Source organism: Typopeltis vanoorti, chromosome 12 (assembly GCF_054136105.1).
Source record: "Typopeltis vanoorti isolate ZY-2024b chromosome 12, IOZ_Tvanoo_1.0, whole genome shotgun sequence".
NCBI classification, from domain to species: Eukaryota; Metazoa; Arthropoda; class Arachnida; order Uropygi; family Thelyphonidae; genus Typopeltis; species Typopeltis vanoorti.
This window is the reverse complement of record NC_143560.1, coordinates 53134560-53150528: the sequence shown is the minus strand read 5'-3', so window position 1 is coordinate 53150528 and position 15969 is coordinate 53134560. Positions and strand designations below refer to the sequence as shown.

Below are 15969 nucleotides of genomic sequence, written 5' to 3'. Positions count from 1 at the left end.
AAAAAGCTGTAGATTGTATTCCTTGGCAAACACATAAGATGGTAGATTTTTCCAGAGAGTAGCAGTGAAAGGCATTAACAAAGAGAAGGAGAAATTTGTTCTGTGAGTTTGGAACTGCACTGTGAACAGTGTTGATTAGTTTGCTTGCATGCATTTAAGTAGACAGAGTAGTGGGTATTTTGCTGAATTGTGGCTGTAGAAGTATATGTAGGAGATGCAAGTAGCAGAAACTGAGCATCTGGGGAACCACCCCAGATGTGATATTATTCAGTAGTCATATGAATTTGTGATCTGTATAATGTTAGAAGTTGTTTGGAGTTACTGTCTCAAGCAAAAAAGAAATCCTAATTTTTGGAGGCAGATGATGCAGTGTTTATAATATGTTGTGCCAAGAGAGATTTGAGGTTAGTGTTATCCCAAGAAAAAGATAGATCTCATCATGCCAGGGATTTCGATGTATCCTTACAGCTGGAAAAGAAGGGTTCTTTTTTATGGGAAATAAGGCAGATCTGTGTTTTGCTAGCATTGGAATTGACAAGATTATCTGAACCCCAGTGATGAATGTTTTGGAGATTTGTATTTAAGGTAGTAGTGGTTAAGCCTCTGGAGATTGTAGTAATTTGTCAAATAAAAAGGAGAAATACAATGTACTGTTGTCAGCAAAACTATGTATTGGGTTGGTAGTCTGCAGGAGTACATCATTTATATGTAGAATATAAATGATCTACTATATACTTAAAAGAGAAGATCATCCACCATCACCTGAAGTGAGTGTTCAATTCCGAAAATCTTTGGGCATACCAAATAATGGAAATTTACTTAGTCAAAGTGGATATTAAATCCAACATTATTTCAAAGCTGAATTCTCGTAGAAACTATGAAAATTGACTTGAGAGTTTACGAGAATACAATTCTCATCATCCTTGAGTTGTCTTTGTGTGGACTACTTAAAAGACATAGGTGCTGTCAAGTCATCTATATCTTTTAAGTAGTCTATGCCAAGTGACCAAGGCAGCTTGGGGATGCTGAGGATTGTATCCTCGTACGCTCTTAGGTCAACTTAAGAATCTTTCATAGTTTCTACAAGCATTTGGCTTTGAAATAATGTTGGATTTAATATCCACTTTGCTTATGTAATTTTACATTGCCAAAATGAAGCCTTTTTTGACTCTTTCTTTTAGTAATCTGAGTTTACTTTAAATAGCCTTTTAAAGTCAAAAGCCATACTTAGCTCATCCAAAGATTCCCTTTCTTACTTTGCCCACCCAGTAGTTTTACAAAATCCAATGAACTTGCAACTTGACTTATATAAGAGAAACAGGACAATTCCAGTAAGAAAAGATGAACATAAACAACCATTAAATTCCTTCACTCTGATAAAAAGACCCCTCTGGATCATGCATTGCAAGTTTCACAGAATTAATTTGAAAAGCACGAAGTCCCCACATTGCACCAAAACTTGGTTTGAAAGAAAATTCAAAAAGTTGTCAGATGCTGATTCATCTTCCTAATCTCAACCAAAATGATTGATTAACAATTCCAAGAGTGGAAGATGCATCTATGATCCATATAGGATTCAGATACAGAATATTAGTAAAAGAAGTAGATGACAGAACTCCAACACAAGAAAACCTGATCAGCTGACAGAACTTAAAGATAGCAGGACTCAAGAGTGCCAATTTGATGTAGTTCCATTTTTATTACTTTTATCATTTTTTATTTTATTATACTTTTATTATAATTTTATTATAAATTTTTTAATTAAAATTTTTTTATTTAAAATTTTTCTTCCCCTCTTTCTTTTCCTCACCAGAGGTCAGGCTAGTGTAAGCAGTTACACTATAGCTTACTTATGTGTGTTGTGATGTAGCTTGTGTTTTAGTTCATTATGTATATATATACAGTAGTATCTCGCTAATCTGAACCTCTTTAGTCCAAACCCTCCAGTAATCCGAACTGCAGTTTGAAAGAAAAAAAAAGTTTTATTTATTACGTATTATTATTTTGTGTGCTATTATTTTTATTTAATAATTATTATTTTAACTATTATTATTTATTTTATTATTATTACAGTACAGTATATATATATAATTTTTTTTTCATGCTGTCGATTGTATGGTTACACTGTAGGCCTATTTTGATTTATTGTATGTTCACGTTTGCTTTTTTTATGCTGTACAGTATGTAGTGTATTGTCGGCATGAATCACTGCTGTCAAGCATCATGGAAAAAACTGTGACCTTCTAGAATTTACGAATATTCAAAACGGGCATAATTTGGTTAAAAATATAAATCCAGATGTTGAAATTTCACAAACAGATTTACGGAATGGACTACAGGCAGAACCGAAAGTGAATTCGAAATCAAAACAGATGCTTAAATTATAAATATGACACTACAGAATGAATTAGCAGATGATGATGATGATAAAGAACTCTAAGAAAAAAAAAATAAAACACGAAGAAGCAATTGACAGTTTTAATATGTGTATAGAATGGGCTAAGCAGAATGATATGCCATTCCACAAAATTTTATTGCTAATGCAGCTCCGAGAAGAAGCATTGAAAAAAGTTTAGCTTCCAAGAAGCAAAAGAAATTAAAAAAAACTTTTTTGTGTTATTTTGTGAAACTTTTTTTGTGTGTTCTGTACAAGAAAGTGATATTTTTTACGCAAATTAAGTTATGTACTGAACTATGCAATTTTATTAAATCAGAATCCTCAACAATACAGGTAAATACAAACTAAATATTTTACTAAAATAAACTTGCATACTGTATTATTTTTTTAAGTTTTATATTACAGTACAGTAGCATTTTTTCTATCAGTTAATTCATTTATTTACAGAATTAAATTGATGTACCATTAGAATCTGATTATTTTTGTCTTAAACGCTAGTTATTGTTGCCTCTTGGGGGGAAAATTCGCTAATCCGAACTTTTCGCTAATCTGAACGAGCGCGGTTTTTATTAGTTCGGATTAGCGAGATACCACTGTATATATATTCCTGATGAAGACCTTGATATAGAGGTCCAAAACGTTGAGTGTTATTTTCTTAGTTGTAAGTAAAGTAATTGTTCTATCATGTGTATTTTTGTTTCTATAATTTCTACACAACGAATGCTTTAGCAGTCTGTTTATTCCCCAGTAGAACATTATCATATTGTTAATGTTCTATATTAGAGTGACTGCAGAGTTGTATAAGGAGATTTGATAGACTACTGAACTTTGCCAAAGCACTTGCAGGATTCCACATAAGATACTTATGTAAATTCAAAGGGATAGGTATACAAAATAAACTCTTATATGGATAGAAGAGTGGCTGACTGACATGTAAAAGAAGTAAGGAGGTGCTGAGTTTAAGAAGAAGGTATTTTGTGGTGTACTGCAAAGTTCTCTATGCTCGGATAACTGTTTTTATATATTGATACTGAGGATGACCAAGAGAGTGATATCCAGTTACTTGCTGATGATACTAAGTAGGGAAAGGGTGGAGAACTGATAAGGGGACTGATGTAGCCGATATAGAATACTTGCAGGTTGATTGAGACTGATTATTTGGATAAATATCATTACTGACTGAGGACACTATGAGCAGAGTATTATATTAATGGGAACTTGCTGGAAGTAATCAGTGAAGTTAGAGACTTTGGGCAAGGAATTAGTTTAGGGAGCCACATTGTTAATGTGGTTGAGTTATTTCATCAGATAACTGTGCTGTTGAAGAGAACACTAATCAACAAGAAATAAGTTATTTTCCTACTTTGAGGCATTGATAAGATCACATCTGGACTAGTGTGTGCTCGTGTGGTTACCTTGGCTCTGAAAAGTAGGGAGACAATTGAGAAAATCAAAGGTTTAGACTGATGAGATGTGGTCTTCAAAGTTTGAGGAATCAGGAAGCTAAAGGCATTGTTAGGAAGCATGTGTGAGATCTAGGTTCTTTTCATGGTATATGTTGAGTATGTTTCATGGGCTCTTGTTAACTGTACTGAGGTGAATGTATTCAAGAAATAGTGTGATAGGTCTTTAGGTATTATTTGATAGGATACAACACAAAAGGCTGTTGCATGAACTGAAGAATATGGGATTGAAATATAAACTCTCTACTTGGATAAGTGGATGGTTGACAGACATATCAAAAAGTGGTATATATTCACATGACTGTGAATCTGCCAGATTTAAGGTGACCAGTGGTGTACCTTAGGGTTCAGTCCTTGGGCTGCTGTTGTTGTTCGGTCTATACATTAATGACATTAGGAAGGGTCTAACAGGAGATGTGCAATTTGCTGATGATGTAAAGATAGGTAGGGCAATCAGGAATGCTACAATTATCTAGCACTTACAAAAAGATTTCAATAGGTTGGAAATTTGGTCAAACGAAAATGGCTGTCAGTTTTATGTTATTAAGTATAAAGACCTGCACTTTGGCATGATGATATTTCCAGCAGCATATTATATTAGCAGGGTTATGTTGTAAGAAACCGATGAGACTAGGAATCTTGGCATAATGATGATAACTAATATTTAAGGAATTGACAGCGTATACTAGAAATATAGATTAAATAAACTTTAATATATACTTTCCGATATTTCGGCGAACATTACGTTGCCATCTTCTTGGGAACTTACTACAAAGACATGTGCACACAAGTACTAATAACAGCAAATGAGACTGAAGCTAGGAAGCTAGCGTTTTCCTAAAGTCCTGATGGTGCCCCCTGGCGGGCTATATTGGTAGTTCTTGGCCTTTGGGCTGAAGTTCTTCTGATAAAAGTTTCCCAAATTTAGGGCAGTTTCATGTATCCAAATTTGTTGAGGTTTGGCATATTCCTAAGGGCCGAGGCTGATTCCATGAATAGTCTTTCATACTTGAACTTGCTGCGGTGTATTACTGTAGCTTTCTTCCATCTTATTCTGTGGCGAGTATCCAGAGCGTGGTCTGCAAGCCCAGAGTGGCTGTACTGGTGAAATCAGATGTAATCCTTGTGTTCTGAGATTCTGATATTTGCTGTCCTGCCTGTTTGGCCAAAGTAGGACAGTTTACAGCTGCAAGGGACCTGGTATACACCAGGTAGGTCTAGGGGAAGTGGTTGGTCTTTGGTGAAGCGGATAAGGGATGCCAGTTTTCTATGTGGTCTGTAACAAGTGGTCAAGTCATGTTTTTTTTAAGATTTTATTGATTTTTTCCGAGGTGCCTCTGATGTAGGGAATAGTGATGGATTTAGAGTAATCTTTTTTGTGAAGGGGAGGGGGTGGTGGGTTGTGGATAACTGGGTTAAGTATTTTTTGGAGGGGGTAGCCGTTGGCTGAGAAAGTGTCACGGATGTGATTTAGTTCAGTGGTTAGGACTTGATCATTAGAACAGATTATTTTTGCCCTGTTGAATAATGTTTTAATAACTCCATATTGTTGTGAGGGGGGGGGGGGATTGTTGGTGAATGTATCTGCCTGTATGGGTGGGTTTCCTATAAACTGAGAAAACCAAGGTTCCATCAGGTTGGCGGGTGACTAGTGTGTCTAGGAAGGGGAGGTTATGGTTTTCCTCTTTTTCCAGGGTGAATTTGATTCTAGGGTGTTGGTTGTTCAAGTGTGTTAGGAAGGAGAGGAGTGAATCCGGGCCATGTGGCCAAATAGCGAAAACATCATCAACGTAGCGAAGCCATATGGTAGGTTTTTGTGGGGCTGAGTTTAAGGCTTTCTCTTCAAACATCTCCATGAAGAAGTTGGCCAAGAACAGATAAAGGAGACAGCCATGGGTTCACCACTTTCCCCACCCTTGGCCAACTTCTTCAGCCAACGGCTACCCCCTCCAAAAAATCCAAAAAATACTTAACCCAGTTATCCACAACCCACCACCCCCTCCCCTTCACAAAAAAGATTACTCTAAATCCATCACTATTCCCTACATCAGAGGCACCTCGGAAAAAATCAATAAAATCTTAAAAAAACATGACTTGACCACTTGTTACAGACCACATAGAAAACTGGCATCCCTTATCTGCTCCACCAAAGACCAACCACTTCCCCTAGCCCTACCTGGTGTATACCAGGTCCCTTGCAGCTGTAAACTGTCCTACTTTGGCCAAACAGGCAGGACAGCAAATATCAGAATCTCAGAACACAAGGATTACATCCGATTTCACCAGTACAGCCACTCTGGGCTTGCAGACCACGCTCTGGATACTCGCCACAGAATAAGATGGAAGAAAGCCACAGTAATACACCGCAGCAAGTTCAAGTATGAAAGACTATTCATGGAATCAGCCTCGGCCCTTAGGAACATGCCAAACCTCAACAAATTTGGATGCATGAAACTGCCCCAAATTTGGGAAACTTTTATCAGAAGAACTTCAGCCCAAAGGCCAAGAACTACCAATATAGCCCGCCAGGGGGCACCATCAGGACTTTAGGAAAACGCTAGCTTCCTAGCTTCAGTCTCATTTGCTGTTATTAGTACTTGTGTGCACGTGTCTTTGTAGTAAGTTCCCAAGAAGATGGCAACATGACGTTCTCCGAAATATCGGAAAGTATATATTAAAGTTTATTTAATCTATATTTCTAGTATACGCTGTCAATTCCTTAAATATTAGTTATCATGTTTAACCAGCGTATAAGCTTCTCAACAAGAATAATTGGCATAATGATGAATAGGAATTTGACGTTCAAAGGTCACATAGAAAAAAAGCTGCAAATACAACTCGGAGGATAATTGTGATGTTGAAGCATGACATTTTGCCTCTTTTGCCATTCTGCCTGGACTATTGTATATGGATTTGGTTTCTGGTTCAAGGGATTACAGAAGCTGTGGAAATGGGTGCAAAGAAGAGTTACAAAGCTTATATCAGGATTATAGGATTTAGGCAGATTGCAAGTATGCAGATTACAGACTCTTGTTAATAGGAGAAAGAGGGGGTGATATGATGTCTATAAATTTCTGAATGGGTGTTATAGGATGATGAAATTTTTCATTATATGGAAGGTGGGGAGAGAATACAGGGCACCCATGGCAGTTTAGTTTGTTTGCAGTCAAGAAAGGGGTAATAGATAGGTTTTTCTCTCACAGAGCAGTGAGTAAGTGGAATAGTTTGCCTTTAGAGGCAGTGATTATACATAGTGTGAATGAATTTAAGGGAAGGTATGACAGCTGGTTTAGGTGATGCATAATCTCTTTGATGAGTCCTTGATTCTCTGGAGGTCTCAGATAATAATAATAACAATAATTATTATTATTAAGTCCTTGGACACCTTAGAGGTGTTCAAGGACTCATTGCGGGAGGACACTCTACTCTGCTCTACTGCATGTATCTTGCCATCTCCCATACTACTTAATTCTCCAATTACAATACAGTACCATTTTTACCATCAATGCCATCTACCACCAACGACAACAATAGCATTTTTTTTGTCTGTAAAGTGTGTGTGTGTGTGTTCTCATGGCCAATTTGCCTGTATACGAGTATGAGTGACTAAAATGAGTCTTTCCTTGATAAGTCCATGAAATGATTGGAGGAACCCTCATAACGATCATAGATTTTAATCAGATTCATATTAACATCAAAATTCTGGGCACTGATCACCACACTAGCCTGGTTAGCCGAGTGGTTACGTGCTCGCTCTCCAACCAAAGGGCCTCGGGTTCGAATCCTGCCATGGGCATGGTTGTTTGTGATGATCTGTAAAAATACTAGTGGTGGTGGTGGTAGTGGTGGGTGGCAGATAGTGTTGATGTAGTTGCAGTTTGTTGTAGTTAGTGGATTGAGTGATGGAGACAGTGAGTTGTAGAGTAGACACCCCCCTTCAATGAGTCTTTGGACTCCCAGGAGATGTCACGTAATAAAAAATAATTTACCTCCTTTTTTAAAAAAAATATTAAGTGAATGGGTTGGCTGAGTGGTTAATGTATCCACTTTCTATCCAACAGGTTTCAGGTTTGAATCCTGTCATGGGAATGGATGTTTGTCTTTAGGTGGGATATGAATTTTATTGCCTACCACTGTGTTAATTAGAGGCTTGAAGTGGCTTGAAAAAGTTCGTGTTTTGTCTGTAGAGCAGGGCTTTTGGAGTTTTTTTGAAAAAAAAAAAAAAATACATTATGTATGTATTGTGTCTGTGTGTATAAAATTAATAGAGAAATTAAGAGAGTCCACCCATGATACTGCAATACTATGAGTTCACAATCTTCTGCAGGTGGGAATTACATAATAAAAATGATTATCATCAGATGGTGTACCAGTATTAATACTGTGAGTAGGTAATGGGTGAGATCCTTCACTTACTCCAAAGATAGTGTGTTATATTTATGTTCTGTTTTATTTCTTACTCTGCTTCGTCTTTGATTTCTTTATTTATAATTCAAGAATGGACGACTGCCTTAACTATGGACTGCCACCATCCATCTATTTCTACTATATCTTTTTTCCCATGCTCTATAGTCTAGCAAATTTATTTGTTTTACGACTGTGCCAGTTAGACTATATATTGAGTGTGAGATTATTAGATCTTAAAAACAAAGCAGATATCATTTATTTTCCTCACTTATATATATATTCATCCTTACTTTAAATTAGTCGTGGCTTAATTATAAATTCCATAAACTTCTGTCTTATGCAGGTTCAAATTTTTTAGGATAGTGCATTGACAAAATCAGTCCAGTGTGTTCACAAACCATTTAAGTCAAAAAGAAATATTTACAGAATGATTCATATATATATATATATATATATATATGACACTTTATATATATATATATATATAAAATGTCATTACAATTCTCTTGCTAGTCTCAATTCTTTCTAATCTAATTCACAATCTAGCATTACATTAACTGAATATAAGGCATATCTTGTTTAAGCCTAACTCAACATTAATATATACATACATTCATGTTCATTATTATAACCACTTAAAATTCTTGTTCAGCACACTGTCTTTCACATTGACTGTTTATTTACACGTAAGTCTTCTTGTCTTTCCATCTGTTGGCTCGTTCCTGATTTTCCTGCTAAATTTCTTCCTTTTCCGAGTCATCTATTATTCCTTGCCATATAGAACCCTTAACTTGGCAGCGATGTACCGCTCTTTCTTTTTGAGATGATCGCCACAATACTTCTCACATGGCGACGAACCCAGCAGAAGATTCAGAACCCACAACGCTTCTCTTTAGATTTCTGACAGTGAACCTAGCATGAAGGTGGACCAAGGTAAGAGAAGGTTTGAGAACCCTAAGAGAAATTTCCTTCTCTTTCAATTCCTGACAAAAACTTTATGTGATGGCAGACTAAGGTAAGAGGGCGGGGGGGCTTAGAAAATCCCGAGACAAATTTCCTCCTCAATGAGCTGCCTTATATATGCTCGGACTTCCCTACCCTAATGTGCATGCATGCATCTCTCGAAAACCTTCAGACATGCTGATATCATTCTTCACACGTCTTTGGAATTCTCTATCCATGGCAATTCTTAGATTTCTTCACTATGTTCACATATTGCCCTTTGGACATGAATACGTCATTCTTCGCACTTCTTTGGAAATTTCAGTCTGTGACAATTCCTGGAATTCTTCACAATTTTTAAAATTAGACTTACTGATTTAACATGAGTTAATATCATTACATGATGACATCACAAGCCACATCATTTTAACAAAGGCTCATTACAAGATTATTACAAAATTAACATTTCTCTAAGTATATTCTCCTAAACAAAAAACATGTAAAAATGAACATGATAAGTTATAAAGTCACATATGAGAGATTTTACAAGTGGGTGAAGCTGTTTAACTTTTCATAGGCAGCCAATTTCCTTCCTTTGCCAGCCTCACATAGTTGTCCCATGGCTGTGAATGATTTTTTAATTGTCACCTGGGAAAGAGAGCATGATGGACAGATCCCATCTTGTTCCTAATTCTTCTGTATTTTGTCTGAAATAGTGTAAGTCCGATTTTAATGTTAAAGTTTACTCTTTCCCCCTCTTTCTTTCCCTTACCAGATGTCTGGCTAGTGTAAACAGTTAAGAGCTGTAACACTATAGCTTGCTTATGTATGTGATATAGCTTGTATATTTACTGTGTTTAGTTTACTGGCCAGGTGCTATGGATGTAAACACACTTCCACAGGGCTATTATTATTATTATGTGACACCTCCAGGGAGTCCAAAGACTCATCGAGGGAGGGTGTGCCAACAGCATCGAATGATTGAACCCTTTCCAACTACTAACCACGCTCAAACTTGCTTAAATTTTTTCGTGAGCCATTAGTAGCAGAGGCTCTACCAACATTTGCTGGCAATACAGGCCTTCCCGTCCAAAAAAATATATTTTTTTTAAATTATTTTAAAATATTCTTTATTGGATTGCTTTAGGATCATAGATAACTGGTAGGGGTCCTCCACATCACCTTTTAAGGAATGCAGAGAACTGACTGGGCTCTTGACCTAATGTCCAGTCCTCACTGTCACTGGTTACTGAATGAATGAGGATAGAGTTGTAATTTGTTGTTTAACCAAACAAAGCATATTCTTTATTATCTTAAACCTAAAGGCACCAATGTTACAACAAGATGAAAAGTAATACTGGTCTGGTTAAGATATTGTCTGGCCAAATACGACATCAGCAAAATTCAAGATAGCCACCATAAACATCAGAAATATTAATAGAAAAGAAGTGGAACTGGCAGAAGAATTAGAGAGGTATCATGTCAGTGTAACTGGTGGTACAGAAACAAAGATGACAAACTATAATCTGCAACACCAAATATGAAGATAATCTTGAATGAAAGATAATATTAATTAGAGTGGTATGGACAAACATCAAACTGGGGAATTGGACAATGAGACTTATTTGTGGCTATCGTTCAACAGACAGTTCTACTAAGGAAGAAGTGGAGAAATTTTTCAAGTTATTGAAGAAGGCAGCTGCTATAAAGAAAAGAGAAAAATTGGGCCTTGTTGAAGATTAAGCATCAGTGTTGGAAATGAATATCAGACACAGAAATGTGAAAATTTGGAAAACAGGACAAAGCTAATTAATTGGTATGTACTTGCTGGATTTCTGTTCACTATGTGGACTGGTCATCACTAATCCTGTCTTTCAACATAAGGGTGTGCACACATTTACAAAATGTAAGGAATTAAGAAAATCCTCATTGACTATGTTATTGTGGATAGTGATATCTTCATGCTGATTCAGAAAATGAGTATATGAGGGATTTGAAATAGGTAGTGATCACCATTAAAATTGAATAAACATTGAATATTTTCTTGAAAAGAAAATTAGGTAAGAAAGTTTTAAAAAGAATCACAGTTGAGAAGTTTCATTGATGAACTGTAGACTTTAGTATACAAATATTATTGGAAGAAAAATGAAGGAGTTTGCAAACAATAATCAAGCCTTGGAGACTCATTGGCAGACTGAAGAAACATTGATTCAAAAAAGAGGCATGTAGTGAAGTTGTCTACAAGGATAGAAAAATCAGTACTCCAGGGTGGACATAAGAAGTGAAAGAAGATGTCCAGGAAAAGAAGAAAGCACATCAAAGATTCCTATTAAATAAGTCAGTAGATTGCCTTAAAAGAATGGAGAAAATTGTAAGATAGCAAAGATGGAAAATAAGCTGAACAAAAATGTTGGGAAGTCTTTGGTAACAATATAGAAGATAAATATCAGTAAGGCAGCAGAATATTCTGGAGGATATTGAAAAAGCTTAGAAATGGAGAAAAGATTATTGTAAAATATCAAGTGATAAAAGTGACCTGACAGGACTTTAGTATTATATTCATGTGTTTCATTTAGTATTGCATTGCCTTTGTGTATGTGTGTGTTACAAGTGTTGGTTTGTACTCCCTGAAGATGTCTCAGTGACAGACAAAATATTGGAAAAATTAAAAAGTTTTTAATCTCCTTTTCCAGTGTTGTTAATACTCCATTAAACCCTTAAACTAATGTACTGAAGATATTCCAGAAGTTTGGAGTAATTATTTGGAAGGACTGTTAAATGAACAAGAAGTGACAGAACAGTGGTAAAAATTATTCAAGAGGAATGCATCCAAGAGTACATATCAATCTGGAGGTAGTAAAAGCCATCAAATACTGAAATGTGGAAAGACAGCTGATGTAGATAATATTTCACCAGAAATTCTCCAGTATAGAGGCATAACAGTTTTACAGTGGTTATACTGTATAATTTAGAAATGGTCAGAAGTTGTCCAATAATCCCAGATTATCAGTAGATCTCACATAGTACCTATCTATAAAAATTGAAATAAAATTGAATGTGGAAATTACAGAAGAATTTCTATATGTGTTCCAGGTAAGATTTATGCAAGCATACTTAAAAGGCTAAGAGAAATTTGAAGAGAACAAACTGAGTTCAGGCCAATCAGAAGTTGTCAAGATCAAATTTTCACTTAAAGACAGATAGTTGAGAAATCATGAGAATATAAGAAGCATCTATATTTCAGTTTTGTAGATCTGTAAAAGGGAATTGATACACAGTCTGTATGTAAGTTATAAGTCAGCAGTTAGGATTGAAGGAGATAAAGGAAGATGGTTTGAAGTGAAATCAGGTGTGAGACAATGGTGCACACAATCTTTTTATTCATCATCTATATGGATTACATTATGAAGGAAAGTGGCACTAGGCCTGATATCAAAAGTGGAAATATTCAACTTGGCTCTTTAATTTTGATCAGGAATGAAAAATGTGTCAATATTTTAAAAAGAATCAGTCAATATCCAAATATTATTAGAGCAAAAAAAAAAAAAAGATTGAAAAAAGGAACCAAACTAATGAACTAGTGGTAATATGTGATGAAATTGATTGATTTAGCCAGGTATTTATGCGGTGAAATTGTTTGCAAGGATAGAAGGATCAACTCACCTCACGAAGCCCTGATATTTCAAAAAAGATTTTTCAAAGTCAAGAAGTTGCCAAACCTGGAAAAGAAGAAATCATGACTAGCAAGTCAGCAAGTCCCCCTTAGGGGGAAAAAACAATTGATTAAGCTGTACACAAAAAGTAGCTAATCAAAAGTCATGGGAAGACTGGATGAATATATAGAAGATAAATGTCATAAAGGTGGCAAAATATTCTGGAGGCTATTGAAAAAAAAATTTATAAATAAAAGCAAGTTGAAAGTTTTTTCACTTATAGTTTACTATAAATTAAAGATGCCAAGAAATTATATTGTTGGCTTAATCCTTTATCCAAGTGTAAGCAAACAATGTTTGCACAGTGAACCTTCACGACTAATCTTCTTGCATGTAGAGGCTTATAACTTCACATCAATTATCCCATAATGCAAAACACACACCTGTCAGATGTGTATAATACAATGCATTAAGGGAAGGGCCACTACCTAGACTGGTTTCAACCTTTATTGAGGTCTCATCAGTGGAAGCCAGACCCAGAAGAGATACCAAGGTTGAAGTAATGGAGAAGGCATATAAATATATGAAGAAAAGTTGAAACCGGTCTGGTTAGTGGCCCTTCCCTTAATGCATTGTATTATACACATCTGACGGGAGTGTGCTTTGCATTATGGAATACTAAGGCAGTTGATGTGAGGTCATTAGCCTCTACAGTCGTGAAGGTACTTCACATACAAGCATTGTTTACTTACACTTGGATAAAGGATTAAATCAAGAATATAATTTCTTGGCATCTGTACTGTAAAAGGAATAAAAAATTATAAGGGTATAATCACTGAAGATAAGAATTTTAATGATTGTGCAAACCTTCTAATGTGAGGATAATTAGTGAATTTCAGTGCCATAACTTCAATAAATTTCAAATGCTACAGTCACTAAATGCTTCAATGGGTAGTCCTGAGCACATATGCAAAATTTCTTCACAGTTGGTGCTCTGAGGGAGTCTGCACATGTACTTACACACCCACCCCACCCTTAAATCCACAAAACAATTTATCTCAAAGGCCTTTCTAGCACTTACTAGTTATTTAATGTTGCTAGTAGACATGATAGTAGTAGTTAGGAGAGCAAGGCAGGAAAGAGTGTATACTGGATCTGATATGTGCCTGTGTCAGTTTAGCTTATTAACATATACATGGTGAAAATATGACAATCAGGAAATATGTTTTTGTGCTGTGCAGCAAGTCATTTGATAGATAGGAACATAGTCTTTATGTGCATAATTTACAATTCAGGTCAATATGTCCATTTCTGAATGCACCAGAATGCTCAAATTCAGTTTTATGGGTAGTTAAGATTTAGATATGATCTGTTTTTCATATAACTGACTGTTATATGTCATTGTTCATATTATAAAAGAAAGCAGTCCATTTGGGAATGTATTTATGCATTTCATTTTACAAGCAGAAGTTGATGTAGCATGCCTGTCTTAGCTGAACTTTTGTTATCATTGGATGCAGATTTACATTCAGATATTTTATCAGTTGTTCAGGTGGTGAATAATTTTCACCACCTAGGCAACATTAACGTCCTGAAATGAGATGGATCAAAAAAAGTAGTAAGCAGAGCAGGATTCTTAGTTATATATCCTGATCTGCTTATGTTGCTAATGTATGTTTCTAAATGTTTATGGGTGGTAGTATTATAAAAAAGAAAAAAACAACATAAGACAAAAACCTGTCTTATGTTGTCTGCTCTTTAGCTTATAGTCATTCTGATGGCATATTATGGATTGGAATTTGGTTAATTTTTTTTTATCTTGTATTAACTGCATTTATAAAGATTAAACAGTAAAAAAAAACTAATTCTATTTATAAAAGATTGAAAACATGCAGTATGATAGTACCAGTACCACAGATGAACAAAGGGCTAGATACAGTTGGGTATCATGCTCTGGAAGGAATTGTTTCACTGCATTGCAAGCTGTGTATCACCTGAAGACTTGTTGTAAACATCCATGCTATAATAACATTTTAAATCGTATTCTATCTTTGACAAAGCAAAGGCATTATCCATTTCAGCCACTGAAGCTACTTAGCCAACTTTGTTGGCTAAGTAGCTTCCAAATACTTAGCCAATAAAGTTGGCTAAGTAGATATTTGGATAAAATATATTATTATTATTGCTATTTCTTTTTTATTTGTGTTGATTATTGTTGAAATTAGTAGTTTGATCATTAGCTAACTATAAAGTATACTATAACTACCTCTACATTGTAGTATAGAGGTAGTTATCTTTATCTTATTATTCATCAGCTAATAACCAAAAAGCATATTATGGTGGGGCAATGGATTTCACTTTGTGAACTTAGCTTATTTAAATGCCATAAAACAAAATTTAGTTTCAACTAAAAATTTAAATCAGATATTTTTTTCCTAATGTTTATAAGCTGTTTTTATTCTTACAGAAGCTGCATTAATGGTGAACCTACGAGTTTGTGTTTAGCAGTCTGTCTGAAGAGAAGCCATCCCCATTTGGGAAAGGCAACTGCTATGACTATAGTAACAAGAGATCAGGGTGGCAGTGGGGATTTACCACAGGATATTCCTGCAACTAATTGCCCTGCTGGTACCAATATGGTATGATAATTTTTTTTATTAATCTGTAAGATTGTTACAGTGAATGAGATGAATATATGGACATTTGAACTGGAAGTGTGTAGTATAGTGTCTGATTTGTTGGAGTTATTATTCAAAAATGAGACTCTTCTGACACATGGTGTCAGAGTTTTCCCTCCAAGCTTGGGTTTTTTCATTCCATAAAACAGACAAACTGGCCAAAAGAAATTTACTTGATAATACACTGGCCTCTTAACCTTAATTGCTTCTGTGGTAATTCAAAAATAATCCAATAGCCCATCCTGTAAGAAAATGGAGTGGATGTAAGAATAATCATATTATGGCAATGCTTCATTTCAGTAGTTTTAATTTTTTGCTGAAAGTTGATCCATCTCATTTCCAGAAAAATGACATTTGATGAAGAATGCTCACTTCTTACATGCATGTATTTTTTCTTGATGACTTTAATCCCCTTCTATAAAACCATT

General features: G+C 35.4%; 1 protein-coding gene across 4 annotated transcripts in view; it reads left to right on the top strand.

The window, feature by feature from the left end:
• Positions 1-15969, top strand: part of faf (ubiquitin carboxyl-terminal hydrolase-like faf) — a 1099079-nt gene that overhangs the window by 55707 nt on the left and 1027403 nt on the right. For all 4 annotated transcript variants that reach the window (XM_090401226.1, XM_090401227.1, XM_090401224.1 and 1 more), the window contains one exon: positions 15331-15502. In XM_090401226.1, the coding sequence (XP_090257352.1) occupies positions 15416-15502 (87 nt within the window). In that variant the 5' untranslated portion in view covers positions 15331-15415. The remainder of the gene's footprint in view (positions 1-15330; positions 15503-15969) is intronic.